General features: G+C 41.7%; 1 protein-coding gene across 1 annotated transcript in view; it reads left to right on the plus strand.

The window, feature by feature from the left end:
* Window positions 1–22,342, plus strand: part of TTC22 (tetratricopeptide repeat domain 22) — a 39,420-nt gene that overhangs the window by 11,314 nt on the left and 5,764 nt on the right. The window contains exons 2-5 of the mRNA XM_033915482.1: window positions 8,760–8,815; window positions 11,896–12,011; window positions 17,280–17,398; window positions 19,296–19,457. Coding sequence (XP_033771373.1) covers window positions 8,760–8,815; window positions 11,896–12,011; window positions 17,280–17,398; window positions 19,296–19,457 — 453 coding nt within the window. The remainder of the gene's footprint in view (window positions 1–8,759; window positions 8,816–11,895; window positions 12,012–17,279; window positions 17,399–19,295; window positions 19,458–22,342) is intronic.

Raw genomic sequence — 22,342 nt, forward strand, 5'->3', positions numbered from 1 at the left:
GCAAAAGGGGAGTGAAAGATAATCGAGAGGTACAAGGATGAAGATTCACCTAATATCCTTGCACTGGCCCAGCCTGTCCAAAAGGAACTAAAACGTAATCTAGACAAATAATATGTAAGTAAGTAAACCATAAAAAGAATACACAATGTGCACAGGGTGTGTGTTTGTGTAAATAAAATGCCAAAGAACATGCAAACAGCAACCTAACAAACCAAACACCGGGAAAGCCGTCTCCTATCGCCACGCAGTCCATTTCAGACAATGCGGAAGAGTTTTGCTGTTTTATTCAGTCTTAAGCTATTGCATTGGGTTTCTTGTGACAGATGTCATCTGTTAAGATAATTTAAAATGAATGATGGTGAATACAGGGCAACGAATATGAAAAATCCACACGGTAAACTGGGGTCATTGGAAGAGTGAAAGATAAGCTGAAAGGAGCTCCTTGGGGGGAAGGGGTAAAACACAGACCTTATGGACCTCGAAGAACTAAACCCTCACGTCCTTAAAACATAAGAACATAAGAATTGCCGCTGCTGGGTTAGACCAGTGGTCCATCTTGTCCAGCAGTTTGGTCTTGTGGCGGCCCTTAGGTCAAAGACCGGTGCCCTAACTAAGACTAGCCTTACCTGTGTACGTTCTGGTTCAGCAAGAACTTGTCTAACTTTGTCTTGAATCCCTATGACAGCCTCCGGAAGAGCGTTCCAGTTTTCCACCACTCGCTGAGTGAAGAAGAACTTCCTTACGTTTGTACGGAATCCATCCCCTTTTAACTTTAGAGAGTGCCCTCTCGTTCTCCCTACCTTGGAGAGGGTGAACAACCTGTCTTTATCTACTAAATCTATTCCCTTCATTATCTTGAATGTTTCGATCATGTCCCCTCTCAGTCTCCTCTTTTCAAGGGAGAAGAGGCCCAGTTTCTCTAATCTCTCACTGTATGGCAACTCCTCCAATCCATTAACCATTTTAATCGCTCTTCTCTGGACCCTCTCGAGTAGTACCGTGTCCTTCTTCATGTACAGTGACCAGTGCTTTATGATATTGAGGCATTTACTGGTTCTGCTGAAGAATCTACTCTTTTGGCAGACATTTTGGCTGATATTTTTTTTAATACTAAAGTACAAAAACTGAGGACTTCTTAAGTTGATCCCATCAACAATCATTGGTGTTTTCCTATCCTTCATGGTTCAGAGGTACCTAGAGTAGATATGTGTTGGAACAAGTTTACAGTTATTGACTGGCGTACTTTTAGTAAGTTTTACAATAAGTATGTCAGTTCATACTGTAGGCTTGATAGCTGTCCCCTGAATGTTATGAAAGCTGCCCCTGTTACTTTTAAGGCTAATCTGCTGAATTGGGTTAATTTCTTATTATCTATAGGGAAGTTTCCAGAGGAATTGGGTCAAATTGTGGTTACACCAATTAGAAAATTCCTAAAGAATCATCTAGTATTGCATTTAATTTTAGACCTATTGCCAGCATTCCTCTGTCTATTAAATTATTGGAGGGTGTGGTAAATGCAGAACTAGTTACATACTTGGATAAGTTTAACATTTTACAGGATAACCAATCTGGTTTTCAGTCAGGTTTTAGTACCGAAACAATCATGGCTTCACTGCTAGATCATCTGCCTTCACTATTTAGTCAAGGTACAAGCGCTTTGATTTTACAGTTAGATTTGAGCAGCGCTTTTGACTTGGTAGACCATACCATTCTTTTGGATTGCCTGGAATCTATTGGTATTGCAGGTAATGTTTTGAACTGGTTTCGTGGATTCCTGGGTAAAAGATCGTACCAGGTGTTCAAGGACAACACTTTGTCCTATTGTTGGGAAAACTCTTGTGGAGTTCCGCAGGGTTCGCCCTTGTCTCCCACTTTGTTCAACATTTATCTTGTCTCTTTGGGAAATCTTTTGCAAAGCTTAAAGCTTAAGTTTTACATTTATGAGGATGACATTACTATTGTCATCCCATTAACTTGCCTGTCATCTGAGCTTATAAATTCTTTAGCGACCATTTTGAGTCAAATTGAACTCTGGATGACAACTTTTAAATTGAAATTAAATGCAGAAAAAACAGAATTTTTCTTGCAACCCCTAATGATAAGATTAAAGAAACAATGATACAAGTGAATGGTTTGGATTATAATATAGAACAGTCCATAAAAATATTGAGAGCAGTGGCGTACCTAGCATATGTGACACCCGGGGCCCATCATTTTTTGCCCCCCCCCCCATCTGTACGAAAAACATGATTTTTAGTAACAAGCCACACGTCACACATGAGTACCTAGGAAAAGGCAGCATCTTACATACTGCAGTGAGCAGTACAACATCAATATACCCATTGTAAAACTAAACAAGCCAGACTAGTACAGATCAATCCTACACCGTCAATCCTAACAGAAAACCATGTCTTTCGAACACACAGAACACAGAAAACACCTTCGACTAGTATGGAATATGTCATCACAAACTAACCCCTCCCCCTTTTACAAAACTGTAGTGTGGATTTTAGCCACAATGGTAACAGCTCTGACACTCATAGAATTCTGAGCATCAGAGCTGCTACCACAATGGCTGGTGCTAAAAAACGCTCCACAGTTTTGTAAAAGGGGGGATAAAATAGAAATACATAGACAAAGGTTAAATTGAACCAGCAAGAAGCTGGACTCTGCATACAATGCAACACCATAGAAACAGTGACACAAGTCTCCTAAAGCAATAAATAAATAGAAAATTTTTTCTACCTTTGTCTTCTCTAGTTTCTGCTTTCCTCATCTTCTTGTTACTCTCTTCTTTCCATCCACTGTCTGCCCCTATATGGCATCTTCTCTCCTATACCCTTTCCAGAAACTGTTTGCCTCCCCCTTCCATCTCTCCTTTCACCCCCATTGGTCTGGCATCTCTCTCCTCTCCTTCCCTCTCCCACACCTCTCTTCTGTAATCCCTTTCATCCCTCATTTTCCTTTTCAATTTATTTTCTGCATCCATCTAGATTACGTTCTTACTACCCTCTCATCAATTTCCTTTTTTACTATCTACCTACAGCTCGCCACCTCTTTCCCTCACCCCCCTCCAGTATTTCCCTAACTCAATCCTTTTCCCCTCATCATGTGCCCTCCTTTTATTTATCTCCTCCTTCCATCATGTGCCCTCTTTCTCTACCCCTTCGATCTAGTACCTTCTCTTCTCCACTTCCATCGTCTGCTCCCCTCCCATTTCCTTCCTGCATTTGCTCTCTTATCTCTCCCATCTGCACTTCCATCCAGCATAGGCTCCCCCTCTACCCGCCACACCCCCTTCAGTGTTTCCCTAACTCAATCCTTTTCCCCTCATCATGTGCCCTCCTTTTATTTATCCCCTCCTTCCATCATGTGCCCTCTTTCTCTACCCCTTCCATCTAGTACCTTCTCTTCTCATCTCCACTTCCATTGTCTGCTCCCCTCTTTCTCTCCTCCCATTTCCTTCCTGCATTTGCTCCCTTACCTTTCCCATCTGCACTTCTATCCAGCATAGGCTCCCCCTCTACCCGCCACATACCATCCAATGTCTCCCCTTTCTCTCTCCATCCATCCCTCTTCAATCAGCATCTTCCCCCTTTCTTTCCCTCCGATCCAATTCCATCCAGTATCCTTCCCCCTTATGTCTCTCTCCCCTTTCCCTGTACATCAATTCTATCAGCACTACCCTTCCATACCACCCTGCCCCCTTTCTCTCCCTGCACCACTCTTTCATTCCAGCAGTCCTGCTTCTTTCTCGCGATGACTGTAGCTGCCGGTCCACCCCACTCCAATGTACTAGCTCTGGAGCAGAGTCGGCAGCCACGTGCTGGAAGGTCCTGCGATGACTCCAGGCTTTGCTCCGGAAGAAGTATGTTATGTCTGAGGGGGTTGACCCGGCAGACGCAGGGAGTTGCGGCAAGGACCCGCGATGACTGCATCTGCTGGGTCCACTCCCTCCGACATAACTTACTTCTTCTGGAGCAAAGCCTGCAGACAAGTCATCGGGGGACCTTCCTACACCTCAGTGCAGCTGCCGACTGCTCTAGAGCAGTGTTTTTCAATCTTTTTACACCCTTGGACTGGCAGAAATAAAATAATTATTTTGTGGACCGGCAAACTACCAAGACTGAAATTTTAAAAAAACATTTCCGCCCCGTCTCCGCAAGCTCAGTCCCTGCAAACCATCTGATCCCATCCGCACAAGTCTCAGTTATGATTTTATATTGAACATATTTTATTAAAGTATAAAAAAAAACAATATTCTGTACAATTGTCATTTTATAAATGTAAATATACAGAGCAAGGACCAACAAAACCCCTGTCTCCCCTCCCCTTCACATATATCCCCTCTACTATCAAGAAAACTGAACAAGCCAAATTATTATAGAATGTTACACAGGAATATCATGCTAACAGAATACTGCAGTCACACAGGACAGGAATAGTGTTAGGGGAGTGCAACTAGGGCAACTGCCCCCTGGTTCGAGAGAGCCCTAAGCCAGCTAGAAGCTAAAGAAGCACTGCCTGGGCTTTACAGTCCCCAGTTATGTCTCTAGCAGGATATATATTTCAAATCTGATATATTCTAATGACAACATAGAAATAAAATGATTTTTTTCTACCTTTTGTTGTCTCTGGTTTCTGCTTTTATCTTCTTTTCACTCTTTTCCTTCCAGCGTCTGCCCTGTCTCTTCAGTCCAGCATCTACCCGTTCCATCCACTATCTGCCCCTTCAAGAAACTTCTGTCTCCCCCTGCCATCTCTCCTCTAGACCCCCTCCCCCCTTTGGTCTGGCATCCATCATCTTCCCTCTGTTCCCTCATGGTCTGGCATCTTTCTCCTTTCATCTCTTTTTCCCTCCCTCCTGTGGTTTTTAGCATTTTCTCCGCTCAGATCTGATATCTGTCTCCTTCCCCGTTCTCTGTCATCTCTCTATCTCTCTCCTCTCTCTCTTCCCTTCTCTGATCTTCCTTCTTTATTTTCTGCCTCCGTCTAAATTAAATTCTTTCTTACTATGTAGTCCTCAGTTTTCCTCTTTTCACTATGTCTACCCACAGCATGCCACCCCTTTCCTTCACCCCTCCACTATCTCACTAACTCTATTTTCTTCCCCCATCCAGCATATGTCCTTTTTCTTTATCCCTACTTCCATCCAGTATATGTTCTCTTTCTCCACTTCCATTCAGCATTTGCTCTCCCTTCTCCCCACTTCTATCATCTGCCCCTTTCTCTCAATGTCTCCTTCCACCACAGGCCCATCTTTCTCCCTTTATCACCTTTCCGATTTTGGCAACAAGATCGGCCCCCCCCCCCCCCCCCGCGATGACACTTAAGATCGACAACGGGCCTCCTTCTACCCTCCCCCCCGGCATCAACAGAACTTCAGATCGGCAACACGGTGCTCAGTCAGAAGTGGAATCAGGAAGCTGAGTCAGAGGGAAGCTTTTAACGTGAGCACTAGAGAATGACACGGGGAAAAACTCTGTCCCCGTCACTGCACCATCCCCTTCACCGCACTGTCACCGCCATTCCCTTCACCGTCCCGTTACCATCCCCGCAGCATCCATACAAGCCTCAGTACTGCAATATTTAGCTTATTCCTTCCTTATAAATCAAAGTTCTGGCTGCTGAACTGGAGAAAGAGATGTTCAGCTGGCAGGGCTTTGTTTATAATTTTTTATCAACACAACTAATATACTACTTTATCCTGAAGCAAAAAAAAAAAAAGAAATACATTTTTTTTTCTACCTTTGTTGTCTGGTTTTTGCTTTCCTCATCTTCTCATTCAATTCCTTCCATCCAGTCTCTCTTTTCTCTGCATCTTCCATTTGATCTGTTACTGTGCCTCTCCCTTTCTCCCCCCTTCCAAATTGGTCTGGCACCCATCTTCTTCCCTTCTTTCCCCCCATAGTCTGGCATCTCTGTCTTCTTCCCTTCCAGCATCTTCTCCCCACTCTCTGTTCCCCATTTCTCTTCAGCGTCTTCTCCCCACTCTTTCATCCCCATTTCCCTTCAGCGTCTTCTCCCCCTCTGTCTTCCCCATGTGCTTTCAGCATCCTTCTCCCCCTCTTGTCTTCCCCATGTGCTTTCAGCGTCCTTCTCCCTCTCTTGTCTTCCCCATGTGCTTTCAGCGTCCTTCTCCCCCCTCTGTCTTCCCCATGTGCTTTCAGCGTCCTTCTCCCCCTCTGTCTTCCCCATGTGCTTTCAGCATCCTTCTCCCCCCCTCTGTTTTACCCATTTCCCTTCAGCGTCTTTTCCTCTCCACCCCACCTTTCCTCCCTTTCTCCCTCCCTGCCCCTTACCTTTGTGGCACTTTCACCCCCCCCCCCCCACCAACAGGCCCGGGCCGACAAACCTCCCTGCCCTGTGGCCGGCGGTCTAAACTTTTTTCTTACGGCAGCCGCATTGTTGTAGTTACATATGGTTGCCGTAAAGGTCGTTTCTGATGCAACTTCTTATTTTGATTTTAGAAATTTGTTAAAGACACTACTCTTTGACAGGCTTGTATCATAATATTTCATGTTTATTTTTTTATTGAGTCCTTTATATTTATAACTTGATGTACTTTTATCTGCTTTGTATGTACCAGCTTCATTTGTTGTGAACTGCCTAGAACAATTTTGGTATATAAGAATAAAATTATTATTATAGGTCGAGAGAGACAAGTCTGGAGCAGGACGCTGAGAGGAGCACTCCCATCTCAAAGGTGTTCTTTTTCCTTTAAACTTTTTGAAATAACTTGTTTCCATGCCGAAGAGAAGAGGGAAACAGAGGGGTGTCCCTCCACCTACCTCAGGATCCTCGACGCCGAGGCAGACTGTAATTACAGATTTTACAGTCCAACCTTCCACTTCGGGCGCTTCTGCTGCTGCGAGTCAGGAAGCTCACAGCTTGGACAGCGAGATGTCACTCTCGCTGAGCCCGCAAGGACCGCATACTCCTCCCAAACCCGGGGAAACGTCGGCGGAGCAGAACATGCAGGAGGGCTCCCCCGGTGTATGGAGAGAGGCACGTTCTCTTGCCGCGATAGACCCGGAAGCAGTTACAACTACGCTGACCCCGGTGTTGGAGGTGTAGCGTTCAGGGAGTGCGGAGCCCTTGGCAACGAGCGGTAGTGAGGTTGTAGGAGCCCAGAGTTAATCTCTTGGGGCAGAAACCACAGAAAATCTGGCTGCTATCTCCTCCCTCAAGCCGTTGGTGAGACCACAGACAGTAACACTGGATTCCATCTGGACTGCGATCGAGAATCTACATTCGGTATGCACCAACTTTGTTTCTATTACCTTGAATTCTACCACTAGGATAAGTTCCTTAGAGACTTCTATTCAACAACATCAAGTGGATTTAAAAAATTTAGAAAAAGTAACAACTGAGACTAAGAATTTGCTTACTAAACAAATGACAGATAAAATGATGATCTTGAGGAAGATTGAAAACTTAGAAAACCAACAAAAAAGTTTGAGTTTGAGGATTCTCAATTTTCCAGTTGCTAAGTTTATGCCGCCTCAAGAACTGTTTAAGAATTTCATGTTGACTGCTTTAACTATTCCAGAAGCAAGTCTCCCCCCCCCCGATACATAAAATGTATTATTTAAAACAAATGCAAAAGGAAAAAGCTGTGGAAGTTGAAAAAACACAATTGGATGTTTCTGCTATTTTGCAATCTTCAGATATTGAAATTCAGGGGCGGGCCACATTATTGGGCTCATTGGTATTCTTACAAGATAAAGAAATGCTGTTGAAATTGTATTTTAATTTAAAACAGATCACCTATTTAGGTGAAAGGGTATATATATTTCCGGATGTCTCGAAGTGGACACAATCCAGGAGGAAAGAAGTTTTGACTTATCGATCAAAGGTGATTGCTCTGGGAGCAGTGTTCCAGTTAAAATTTCCATGTAAATGTTTTGTCTCTTATCAAGGGAGTAAATATATTTTCTTTGAATCTCCCCAATTAGGTTTTTTCTTGAAGGGTAAAGGAATCTCAACATAGTTCGATTGAAACAGGTTATTAATGCGGTATTAATTAATGGATAGGATTACATCTCAATACTGCTCTATTTCCTAATTTGTGATTTTCTTTGGTATATGTCCCCTTTCCCGAGGGGCTTTATTTATTTTGTCTCTTCTCCTCAGACTGTGGACTGTATTAGATGATTGTTTTCATTGTTAATTTTTGTTCCTTAGCGTTTTAACTAAGTTCATATTTTTGTATTTCCTTTAACATCTTTGTAAATGGGATGTATTAAAATGATAACTAAATAATAATAATAATACAAAATTATTATTATTATTGTAGAATCTGGCCCTATTTGCAGACACTTTCTTTGTCCCTAGTGGACTTACAATATAAGGTGTGTGTTTTTGCACTTGGGGCAATGGAGGGTCACAAAGAGTTGCAGTAGGAATTAAAGCCAGTTCCCCCGGATTTCAGTCATTAGGCACAGTGGTTAGAGCTACAGCCTCGGCACCCTGAGGATGTGGGTTCAAACCACATGCTGCTCCTTGTGACCCTGGGCAAGTCACTTAATCCCCCCAATTGCCCCAGGTATATTAGGTAGATGTGAGCCCACTGGAACAGAAAGGGAAAAATGCTTAAATACCTGAATATAAATCACGTGAGGCTACAAGTGGTATATAAATACTCAAATTAAATTAATTTCACATTAATGTCATTGACATGTTCTAATAATGCTCATGAACAATGTGAAAAGCTCAGTGTTTTCTATTTTAATTCATGCAACCTTTGAATATTTCAGATCCCTGTAGAAGAAAAAAGAAGTTGGTGTTTCACTATGGCAACCCTGTATATCAGGTAATGTAGGAGCTCAATGTTGACCGGTAATTTCATCTACTGATCTAGTTCTAGGCTAGGGAAATGGAGCACAACCGATATTCCGTAGAAATTCTGCAGACGGATTTCTCATTTGCTCCGTGTTGGGCAATAGCTTTAACCATCACCAATAGCCTCAACTAGCACTTCTGCTTGGCTGGAGCCAATTTCCCACCGTTGCAGAACCTGATAGAGAACACGGGTGACATCCCCACTAGAGGGTAGGATGCTTCATGGTTCCGGCTCTGATGTGGTTATTATGCAAACCAAAACATGGTAAACAGAACTTGAAATCCATCCAGCCTTGGACCAAACACCACGTCTCGAGTGCATAGCTACATGGGAACCCTATGGTGTGTCGTAAGAGAAATACATAACGAAAGAACCAGACTCTATTCTGAAACTGAAACTTTCACCGTCACTATTATTTATGGCAGATGCATCAGTGTTTGTAAAAATAAATTCATAACACGCAGTATGCTTGGGAGAGATATGGAGAGCGCTGGTAGAACAAACCTGAGAAACTGAGTGACAGACATAAGAAGAAGAGGGACCATGGCGTTGATATAATAAACATAAGAACATAAGAATAGCCTTACTGGGTCACACCAATGGTCCATCAAGCCCTGTAGCTCATCTGCCCAGAATGGTAGAGGACCAGTGCGGAAACACAACAAAACTGGCTTGGATAGGGAAGGATATTGCTGAGATCAAGTTTCAAGTTTATTATTTTTCTTGATTAATCGCTTAATCAAATTCTAAGCGATGAACATTTTAAAATACATTCAATAAGGAACAAACAGTACAGACTATAAATAATAACATTGGGTAAATTACTAATACATATTCTCATTACATAAGGTAAGATAAGGTTTTGAAATACAATTGATTAAAGAAAAGCAAAACAAAGGAAAAACACAATAGGGAAAACATTTTAACGCTAAGGTATAAACTAATAAAATTACTGGCCTTAAAAATTATTGAATTAAGTATTAAAAGCATCGTTAAAAAGAAATGTTTTTAGATTACTTTTAAATTTTCCTAAATCCTGCTCATTTCGTAAATAAATTGGAAGAGCATTCCAGGTCTGTGGTGCGGTCACCGAAAATATAAACTGCTGTCTGGTATTAATATCCTTAAGTTGACTCTTGATGAGGGGGTGCTGTAAAGTTCTCAGCCCACCAAGAAGAGAATGACATGGATATGGTTCAACCAATGATCTAAAAAAATGTCAAAACATAGAATTTCGTTTTTGCAAATTAGCACTTAATGAAATAAGATAACACTCTTTTCAGCTACAGTGGCAAAATAATGCTCAGAATTTAGGAAGTTGGTTGGTTGGACTGAGAACTTTTCAGCGCTCCTTCGATTGTAATAAAAATGAGCCAAGTTTAGGACAATTAAGCCATTGTGACATCACTGATGAGTTTGGCTCTTATTGGTGGAATGAGGCATTATGACATCACAATCTCAGCTCTGGTTACTATGAATGAGACTCTTCACAGTACAAGAGGGTGCTGAAAATTCTCAGCCCAACCAAGAAGAGAATGACGTGGATATGGTTCAATCAATGATTTGAAAAAAAATGTCAAAACATATAATTTTATCTCTGCAAATTGGCACTTAATGAAATAAGATAACACTCTTTTCAGCTACAGTGGCAAAATAATGCTCTGAATTTAGGAAGTTGGCTGGCTGAGCTGAGACCTTTTCAGCACCCCCTTGTATCTGCCATCAGCCACTGTGTTATTGTGAGGACCCTCACAAACTGGATGCCAGATACCCAAAGCCTTTCTCCTGTGGAGCAGTCATTCTCAACTCAGACTTCAGGGCCATGGATTTTCAGGACAGTCACAATGAGGGAAAGGGATTGGGATTTGATATGCCTCTTGGACAAGGTGTATTAAGCAGTTTACAATTAGGTGCTCAATCATTTTCCCTATCTGTCCCGGCAAACTCATAGTTTATCTGATGTTCTTGGGACAATGGGGGATTAAGTGGCTTGCCCGGGGTCACAAGGAGCAACACAGGATTTGAACCCACAACCTCAGGGTGCTAAGCCGCAGAAAGATTTGCATAACAAGGAAGCAATGCGTGTAAATCTACTTTATGGTAAAAGCGGATAGCGTAGCTGGTTTTAAAAAAGTTTGGACAAATTCCTGGAGGAAAAGTCCATAGTCTGTTATTAAGACTTGGGGGAAGCCTCTGCTTGCCCTGGATCGGTAGCATGGAATGTTGCTACTCTTTGGGTTTTGACCAGGCACTAGTGACCTGGATTGGCCACCGTGAGAACGGGCTAATGGGCTTAATGGACTATTGGTCCGACCCAGTAAGGCTAAAAAAAGAATGAATATTCATTGTAGATATCCTAAAACCCTGAGTGGCTTGGTGTGCCCCACGGACTGGGTTGAAAGCCCTGCTGTAGAGTTGAGGTTGGCGTCCAGCACACTGGAGGCAGAGCAAGTACACTGGTGGGGAGGGAACAAGTGAGTCCAAGGAATTTCTTTAAACTGTCCGGCCAACAAGCAGTCACCTCGTCTGTGTAGGCCTCATGCCAGCTCTGCAGCAGGTGTAGATAAGAAATTCTACAGGATATGAGCTGGCTGGTTGATTGGATATCTCATGGGAAGGTCTAGACTAGAGCTTTTCAAACAGGATGCCGAACAAAACAAGCAAGTCTTGTTTCTATACAAAAGACAAAGACTGCGCCTTTGGCCATGGTATTAAAATATTCTAAACTGTACACATAACCGTGCACTAAAAGAGCTTTAAGTAATCTGAGCCTGGAAACTTGCTGGAAGAGGCTCAACAACCTTAAGTAGCCAGTTTATTCCATCCATAATAGAAAGATTGTGAAAACAGAGATACACATGGCAGCTTTTGCTTGCAAGCCTATCACTACAACACTGTCAATTACCACACTCCTTCCTGCAGCACTGAAATCCTGTAGTCTATGTGGTGTCTGTGTGATCTTTGTGTTACACAGTAACATAGTGTAATTGTAAGATTGTTTGTGTTGTGTATCCCACTGGTGGTGATTCCAACTCCATTTTTCTTTACAGGTTGGACGGATTACTGATGAGTAAAGGGTCTGATGAGCAAAGGAGGGTTCCTTCCTTTAACAGAGCTCTGGTCCTCCTCCGAGAAGCTATCAGATCCTCTCATTCCCACTACAGAGGTAAAGTGATGTGATTTCAAGCACAAAAGCCTCATATCTGCAGCAGGAAAACTGGATTCAGATTTCATTACATTTTGGGATGGTTTTTTGAAAGGGGTGAAGTAGGCGCTGCTTCTTTGTTGAAAAAAAAAAAGAAGGATTCAATAATTTGGTTAAAATATTCCCTTTTTCACTTTTAATGTAGCTGAATTATATAATCCAGTTTTTAAATATGTCTCTAATGTGACTCTTGATGGATATTTCCTCCATTCACATTAGCAATGCTGCACTTTTCTCAGTAAAGGGCCCGCTACCAACATGGACCATGTTTCTCTATGCGCTGCTTCAGGATGTGGTCCTATAAAAAAAAAAAAAAGTAAGTCAACTCATGTTAAGCCCTTACAAACAATGTTATCAACCATCCCAAATCCATTTAAAAACAGACACAGTGGCAACAATCATCTGAACTCCGCCATCATTTGTGTTTTCAAAATGGCGGTACATTTAAATAGGATCACATGGCATGAGGGAGCCAATCAATGTGCTAGTTCCACAATAGAAAATTCCAACCTAGTTCTAGTTTAAACCCTTTGGGATATTAGTCTTAAGTTAAGATTTATAAACAATAAAAAAGCAAAAGGAAGATCAAAACCAAGTGAGGAGGAAGAAGAGACATGAGTTGAGTAAAGCCCATGTGGTGCGAATTGCCACTGAGATCTATAAAGATTACAGTAATATGAGCTGGTGACCTTTAGTGATAATTGAGTGCTGCACAATTGAAACTAGTTAGTATACGTAGGCCCCTGTCATTTACAAGTATCTGAATTATGGCAGATGCTCACAGATATAAATTATAACTGGAGCAAGACTTCTGATGGTCCTAAAAAAAACCCCACAACTTTAACAGTATTCTATCTAGAAACAGAAGGAGTGCTACTGTCTATTTAAACTATCTTGCAGGGGAAAGGTGAACGGAATGGCATACTATTTTTCCCTTGCATAAAATATTTAGCTTAATGCTGGTTCTTACATACATAGGTTGGAGAATCAGAAGTGTAAAGGCCGGGTCTTACACATGCAAGTCACTGAGTGATGCCACTCTTTTGGAATGTAGGTGGGTGTGGGGGTTAATGGTTTTTCTCACTGCATGCTTATGGAGATAGAAGGCAAGTGAAGTGGTCTCAAAAACCAAAGAAGGCAATTATTTTGTGAACACTTAATTAAGGGGCCCTTTTACTAAGCTGCTCTAGGCACTGACGTATGCCTAGGACAGCTTAAAATGGCACGCCAGAGAACATGCTCGTACAACCTGCAGTAACTGCTGTTAGTGCCTGGAGCTTAATAACAGTACATACAGCTTTTAATTTTTTTTGACATTTCTGACACATGCACTAGGCCTGGCAAGCTGAAATACTGGTGTGGCAAGCATAGAGAATGAAAATTTTAAAGGGCTGAATGGAGAATATTCTTTGAAATTCTGCACATCACATTTTGCCTGGTTTTACAAGACAAAGGGATACAAAAGGCCTGAATTTTCATGTGCTTTGAACTCTCCTGTAACTACCTTCTATTTAGTTTCTCTGTGTGTTTCTCATCTATTAAGGACAATGAATGGACCCTCTGAGGCTTTCTTAGCATAGGCCATTTGCCCTCTGATCAGGCCTTGTCTTTCCTATCCATCTGGTATCTATGTGTGTTTTTTCCCTAGCTGTAAAGCAGTAAATAACACCTGGGATGCCTCCTTTCCCATGAAAGAAGTAAATTAGGTTATGAGCCATAGGCCTCAGAATTATAGACATCCTAATACCTCATCTGGGTTTATTTTGTGCATGGCCCCTACAAATTAGAGGCACCCATTATCTCTTAGCCGGGAAAACTATGTGCATGTTTATACCCCCAACAAAATCAGAAAGGGTATTCATTTATTGCCAGAAATACTGTCACAGGAAACTCAGAGAACCTTTATGACTGACACCAAGGGATAATTGCCATCTTCCATAGCAACCAATAGGAGAAGAAAATGTATAAAAATCATAGCCAGTGCCCAGACTTGGGGGGAAGTTTCAGTTGGTCTCAGCAGGGAATTTGTCTCCCAGCAAGGCTAACCGAACTCCCCAGTGAATGTATGTGAATGGTGAGACTTCTCGTTCTCAGAATGTATGGACCTAGGCCACTGCCTGCCATTTCTCTTTTAGGGCAGTGAGTATCATTCAGCTGAATACCTTTACCTGCTTCTACTAAGACTGATGTAAGAGTATGTCTCTCTTCCCGTCATATTTTCTCCCTTCCTCCTTCTTTTACTGTGTTAGAGTGGGCACAGCATAATAGTGCCTTGCTGTGGGTTAGATTTTTGGGGACATCATCAGATATATTTTACTTTGTACCCACTTTTTTATCCATTACTTTTGCAAATATGACTCTTCTAGCTATGATCTGTGGCGATTCTGCCACCTGTGACTCACATATTAGATTTCTTTTATTTGTACATTTTTGATGCGACACATTGTTCTCTGTGTATTCTGTGTTCTCTGGGATATTTAGAGCTTCTGAAAAATTAGGTTTTTCAGAGTAAGGTTATGGTTATTTTCTATCCTCAGATGTGTGTGATACGATGGATGTGTGTGTCTTTGGGGTACTGGGATGCCTGTAGAGGCCCTTGGACACAAGGACCACCTTACACTGCCAAATGTGTGTGTGCTAACCACATGCTAAGAAATAATAACATAGTAAATGATGGCAGATAAAGACCCAAGTGGTCCATCCAGTCTGCCCAACCATACATGGAGAAAGACAGGATAGGAGAGAAGATGGAAGCCATGATCCTGTTTAGGATTACCAGATAAATAGTTTAAATTCTTTTTGAGGGGGCATGTCTAGCATAGTAACAAAGCAATTGGGCTGGGGTGGTTTAGATGGGGTGGAGTGAGCTTCGACGGAGACTCCAGTAGATGGAATGTTGGGTATTATTAAGAAGGGTATTACAACCAGAACGAAGGACGTCATCATGCCACTGTATCGTGCGATGGTGCGCCCGCATCTGGAGTACTGTGTCCAATATTGGTCACCGTACCTTAAGAAGGACATGGCGATACTTGAGAGGGTCCAGAGAAGAGCAACGAAAATGATAAAAGGTATGGCTGGGGCTTTTCTCCCTGGAAAAGCGGAGACTCAGAGGAGACATGATAGAGACTTTCAAGATCCTGAAAGGCATAGAGAAGGTAGAGAGGGACAGATTCTTCAGCCTATTGGGAACCACAAGAACAAGAGGGCACTCAGAAAAATTGAAAGGGGACAGGTTTAGAACCAATGCTAGGAAGTTATTTTTCACTCAGAGGGTGGTGGGCACCTGGAATGCGCTTCCGGAGGTTGTGATAGGACAGAGTACACTACAGGATTTTAAAGAAGGATTGGATAAATTCCTGAAGGATGCGGGGATTGAGGGATACAGATAGAGGTAGAGATGGGATTATGAAAGGGTATAAATAGAAGCATAAAGGGGAATAAAGGGTTTTAGACAAGGATCACCTTATAGGTCATGGACCTGATTGGCCGCCGCGGGAGCGGACTGCTGGGTGCGATGGACCTCTGGTCTGACCCAGCGGAGGCAACTTCTTATGTTCTTAAGTACAGTACCAGACAGAGCTCTGGGTTTCTGGCCCAGAAATATCTAAGAAAAAGAATAATTTTTAAATCATTAATTTATAGAGTGTATGTTTGGGCAGACTGAATGGACCATTCAGATCTTTATCTGCCGTCATTTACTATGATACTAATGACCACTTTTACAAAGCCGCACTACAACGGCCCCGAAGCCCTTTAAATCTCTATGGACTTCAGGGCCGCTAGCGCAGCTTTGTAAAAGAGGCCATATGTTACTATTTATTTGTTTTTCACTCTAGTGGGCAAGTCTTTGCTTTAGTTATAGACTTGAAAGAATAAATGCTGAGAATGTGGGGCATGGTAATATACAAAAATTGATATGGGGCCCAATGACATCTTATGTTACCTCATTATAGTTGATAATAAGTAAGTGATTACTGTGATTCAGGTTTTTGTTTATTTTGGTACATATCCAGTGTAGGGTGTGGGAGGGATATTTATGTCATAATCTGATTTTTGAGTTTTTATATTTGAGGTGGGTGGGAAGATATCATTATCTAAAATAGGGAAAAGTTTTTATGGTAATATGTGTATTTATGTTCTATTGAATGATTATTGGGTGGGTAAAAAAGGTTGATTATGAGCATGTTAAAATGTGCTTTTATTGTATCATTGTACGTTGCATTTGTTGTATTGCATTGTTGAAGTTATGAAAATCAATAAAGATTTATTAAAAAAACAAAACAAAAAAACAACCCAACCAATTTATTAGTTCTGTAGCTTGGAGTGGACTAGACCCAAAATATTTCAAAGAATACCCATTTTTATCCTAATCACTCCTCCTGTACAACTATAAATGGCAAATATTGCCATTCATCAACTTGCCCAAATAGCTATTTGCCTTGGCCTCCTTGTTTGGCTGCAAGATGGATAAATAATAATAATACATTTTATTTTTATGCCGCACTACCTCTCAGTTCTATGCAGTTAACAATAATGAAAAGCTGAACAAAAACAGCAACAGTACAACAATAGCATTAAAATTTGTGATATCATCAGGCAAATTTATCAAAAAGATATGTTTTAACAAGTTTTTCCTAAAACTTTGGTAGGAATTAGAAGCCACAATCAAACCACTTGACGATTTACTCCATTTGCCAGCTTGAGAAGATAAGAGTTCTTTCAAGAAATCTTTTATACATGCATCCTTTTAAGGACGGAAAAGAGAAAAAAAAAGAATAACCACGTGTACGGCATTCATTACCAAAGTCTGAAATGTTTCAACATGTAACGTGGTGCATTTCCAGATAGTTTTACAACTGATACAAGCAAATTTTAAAAGTATTCTCGCTTCAACAGGAAGCCAATGCAACTTCCTAAGACAAGCCCCCTCTTTTACGAAACTGCGATAGCAGTTTCTAGCACGGGGAACCGCGCTGCTCCCCACGCTCATAGGAACTCAATGAGTGTCGGGAGCAGCGTGGGCCATTCAGCGCAGCTCCCCACACTAGAAACTGCTATCGCAGTTTCGTAAAAGGAGGCCAAGGTGTTATATGCTCAGATTTCTTCAAGTTATAGATCAGACGAACTGCTGTATTCTGGACAACCCCCATCTTCCTAATGGTTTTCTTAGTGCAAAAATGGTTTTGTTCTCGACTAATCTCCCATTAATTCTGTTGCCCCCTTTAGCTTTGGCCTGGTGTTATGTTGGCATGCTGCTGGAACGAAAAGACACCTTTTCCACCACTCCCATGGGCATCCATGACTGCGGCTATTCAAGCACCGATCCCTTGGTCTGCTTTGGCACGGTACTTCTTGTCATTTCTATGTTTAGTAGAAGCTGTATTACAGAGACCCCTTTTTGTGACACTTCTTTCTGCAACAAAGCTAGAACCTCATCTGATCAATGTAAATCTTCTGTATTATTGATTATAACACTCAGAGAATCTACCTACCCCAAGTTGGTTTGTAGACAATGTGCTATAAATAGGGAACATATCCAGTAATTGGATTATGTATGAGCCCACTGGGCAATTTGTGTGTTTGGAAATGTAAGAGATCTGAGGTCATAGGCCTGGATGCACTAAATATAATCGCTAATATCGAATGGATCGCTGTTGGCCGATTCTCTGGCTGATTGTGGAAGAGCGATTGATGTACCAAAAAGATTGCATGCAAATGATTTGCACAGAGATTCGTCGTAATTCCCATCTCTCTCGCACGATTGATCGGTGTGAGCGCGACTCTCATACATGTTCAAAGCCAGCAAAGGGAAGCCCAAGCAGCAGAGAGGCAGGGGAAGCCCCGAAAGCAGCCAACCTATCACTCAGCTGTTCAGAGCAGGAAACCTTTTTTTTTTTTTTTTTTTAATGGAGGATTCCTGGTGCCGCTTTTGTCAGGGGTTGTCAAGGAGGGCCGTCATCAGTGGTGGGCAGCTTTTTTTCATTTTTAAAAAATGGGACAGATATTTTGTGTGTGTAATAAACGCAAAATATCTGTGCCATTGGAAAAAAAAAATAGAAGTGGCATCCACGGGTATGTATTTTTTTTCTGATTCCTAAAACCCCTGTTTTTTGTTGGGTTTTTTTTTGCATACCCAAGTGATGTTAGTGACTACTTTGCAAGGGTTTTTTAGCTAATTTGCATGGCAGGATCAGAAAATGGGCGACTGAGGGGAAAAACATGCGGTGAGCCGTTTTGTGAACTGGGTCGGTAAAAGCAATCGTCGCTAAATCTGTCACAACAGATTTAGCAACGATCACTGACTTTAGTGCATCGAGCAGATAGTTCAGACAACTCTAATATAACCTCAAAAACCAACCGGATTGTTGCTAGAAAGCTGTTGGTGGTTGGGTACCATCCAGGAAGGTCACCAGGGCACAGGAAGCTGGATGTTCATAAAATACCCTCATAAGATTCTGGATAGTAACCTCACTACTTTTGGTAGTTTAGATTATTGCAGAGTTTGGTGACAAAACCAGGGAAAGAGAGGGTGTTGGATACTGGATAGAATGGAAGTTTGTATGCCTATCTACCCCAGAATAAGGATGACAGCAGAATAAGGACTTGGATGAGAAGCAATATCCTACAGGCTTCTGTGGCTCACAGTTGGGATATATTCATGCAGTGTAGAGCATTGGTTCCCAACCCTATCCTAGGGGACCACCAGCCAGTCAGGTTTTTAGGATAGCCCTAATGAATATGCATGGGGCAGATTTGCATGCCTGTCACCTCCGTTATATGTAAATCTCTCTCATGCATAGTCACTAGGGTTATCCTGAAAACCTGACTGGCTGGTGGTCCTCCAGGACAGGGTTGGGAATCACTAGTGTAGACAGAGATAACTAAGTAGACTGGGCTAATTGGTTTTTATCTGCCATCATCTACTTTGTTCCTATGGTGATGATCTACCTTTAATCTAGTGTTTTCCTACCCTCTCCTAGGTGTTCAGGGTTAGCACAATGAGAGATTTCCATGCACAAATTCATGCATATTCATTGTAGCGATTCTGAAAAGTCTACAAGCGAGGGGTGCCTTCAGGAGAGGGTTGGCTTAATGTATGACACATGTTTGAAATTCAAATCCAGCTTACACATTCTTAAAGCAAAGTGGAGAGTGACATATGTAGGTGTAGAGTTAAATTTGCATCATCTATACATTAATATGTACTGTGGTTGTTTTTGACTGTTTCCTTGGGAGAAACAGGCGATAGACACAGCAAAAGACGATCCCCTGATACTAAATCGATTGGCCAAGATCTTTCACTTCCTTGGGAAACAAGAAATGGCTATTGGAACCTGTAATATGGCATTGGACGTTCTCCAAGACCCTGAACTCAATTGGCAGGCGTATTGCACACGAGCAAAGGTAAATCCTTTTCCTTATTTATTTTTAACTATTCTGAAATACCTACACATACATACATCATCTAAAAACAAAGCATTAAAACCAAAACACTAAAATTGCATGCATATAATAGAGTTTTAGACCCCCAGTCACCCCCTAATATCCTTAAAAACTGCAATCATAATCAATAAATCGCAATGCTTAAGAAAATAAATGCAAATTAACTTCCTTGCATAAAGACAATAGAGCAGAAAATTGCAAAGACTGAGAAGGCTTTTGTGGGTAATACATTTACCTACCTGCTTCACAGATGGGAGCAGAAAGGTATTTAGGTGGCAAGAACAAATAGAATGATTTGAACTATAAGGTTGCAAAAGCTAAGGCAAATAAGCACATAGGAGTTGCCATACTGGGACAGACTGAAAATCCATCAAGCCCAGTATCCTGTTTCCAACAGTGGCCATCCCAGGTCCCAAGTACCTAGCTAGATCCTAAGTAGTAAAACAGATTTTAAGTTGCTTATCCTAGGAATAAGCAGTGGATTTTCCCAAGCCATCTCAATAATGACCTATGGACTTTTCTTTTAGGAAAGTATCCAAATCTTTTAAAAACCCTGCTAAGCTAACTGCTTTCACCTCATTCTCCGGCAACGAATTCCATAGTTTAATTACATGTGTGAAGAAATATTTTCTCCAGTTTGTTTTAAATCTACTACTTAGTACTTCATCGCATGCCCTCTAGTCCTAGTATTTTTGGAGTGAACAAGTGATTCACATCTACCTTTTCCACTCCACTTTTCTTTTATAGACCTTTATCATATCACCCCTGAGCTGTCTCTTCTCCAAGCTGAAGAGCCCTAGCCGCTTTAGTCTTTCCTAATAGGGAAGTCATCCCATCTCTTTTATCATTTTTGTCGACCTTAGTACATTTTCTAATTCCGTTATATCTTTTTTTTGAGAAACAACGACTAGAACTATTAATTGGCTAACACCCTTTATTAACTTAAATACCATCATTATCATTTTAAATTCAACATGAACTTCAATAGGTCAATGTACTTCAGTCAAATATAGAGAGACTACATAGACATTTAGCCCGACCGTGCAGCCAATGGGGTCTGGACCAATACCTCCCTCACTTGCCACTCTCTCACCATTTGCTACTGCTGCTGTTGCTTTCCCAAAGCAGTAGCGGCAAACGGGAATAAACCGGCTGCGGGTCCTTCCCATACATACCCGTGGCTGCCAGCCCGCCCTCTTCGATGCCACTTCTTCCAGGGCAAAGCCAGCAGCCATAGATATGTATGGGAAGATCCTGTAGCTGATTTGTTTCTGTTTGCTGCTGGGATGGGGTTTGGGATGGGGGAGAGAGAGGGGGTAGGTTTAGTATAGAAGTGGAAAGACAGAACAGGGGAGAGAGAGGGCAGATGTTGGTGGGGGGGTTCAGAGAGGATGGAATGGAGAAGTGAAAGGTGAAATGTGGATGGAAGGTGAGGGGGAGAAGGAGCAGATATTGTATGGGAGAGATACAAATGGGATGGAAATATTGAAGGGAGTATGAAAGAGGGGAGATGCTGGATGGAAAGGGGAGGGAGGAATAAGCTGTATAGGAGGAAGGAGACTGAAGCCTGGATAGAAGAGGACAGAGGAGGGAGATATTGATGGAAGGGGAAAGAGTGTGTAGAGACGCTGGATGGAAAAGGGGAGCAGAGACAGATGCTGTATAGATGCTGATGGAAGAGGGGAGAGAAATGCTGGATGTTGGGTAGAAGGGGGTAGATGCTGGATGGAAGAGGGGAGAGAAATGAGCAGATTATTTTTTGGGGGGGAGAGAGACAGAAAGGCGGGAGATAATGATGGAAGGGGAAAGAAAGAGCGGATATAGAGGGCAAACACTGTATAGAAGGGGGAGAGAAAGAAGGCAGAGTTAGTGAAAGATTGGGAATAAAGGGAAATAAAAGAGGAGAGCCAGAGTGAAAAGAGATGGAAAACTGCCGGTAGACCATAAAAAAGAGGGAACTTGAAGAATGAGTTAAATCTGGACATAGAGGCAGAAAAATAAATCGAAGAAAGTTGAAAAGGAGGAGAGAAAAATCCTGGAGACTTAAGATGGAGGAAAGCAGAAACCAGTGAATGGCTAGAACAAAAAGGTAGAAACAGATTTTTATTTTTAATTTAGGATAAAGTAGTGTGGTACCCGTGTTTACAAAGGTTAATAAATATACATAAATAGAATTAAGATGATATATTTTCAGTGAACTAATTTTAATACATTTTTGACCATCAGAGATCAAAACCTCCTTTCTCAGGTCAGGACAGCTTACTCTCTTGACCTGGAAAAGGAGGTGTTGGCTTCTGAGAGCTAACTGAAAAAAAATACTTTAAGTTCTTTCAATAAAAATCATCTTATTTTCCATTTTTTAAATTTATGCTTGTAATTCTTAATTTGTAATGTAACGGAAAATTTTTGCTCACATCAACTCAAGATTTAGGCGCAGAGTTATAGAATATTTCTATTTCTGTGCCTAACTGACGGTAGTTGGGCGTATCTCGTTCACAGTAACATAGTAAATGACGGCAGAAAAAGACCCTCATGAACCATCCAGTCTGCCCAACAAGGTGACCAGAGCCTTGCCCACCACTTTGTGTAGGCCCAGGTCACCCATGTTTAAATACTGATTGTGAAGTCACCACCATGCCAACCATACAGTCAGCCAAATGATGAGGATGATATATGGTGTATTGCTGACAATATGTGACAATAAAATGATCAACACACTGCAGGACATAATCCGTACAAGCCTTCATTCTCCCATGCTGGATTTGGACACTCTTCTTTGTTTCTCACCACGTGCGGGACATAGACCGTACAAATCTCCATTCCCCCATGCTAGAGTTGGCCATTCC

Source organism: Geotrypetes seraphini, chromosome 12 (assembly GCF_902459505.1).
Source record: "Geotrypetes seraphini chromosome 12, aGeoSer1.1, whole genome shotgun sequence".
NCBI lineage: Eukaryota > Metazoa > Chordata > Amphibia > Gymnophiona > Dermophiidae > Geotrypetes > Geotrypetes seraphini.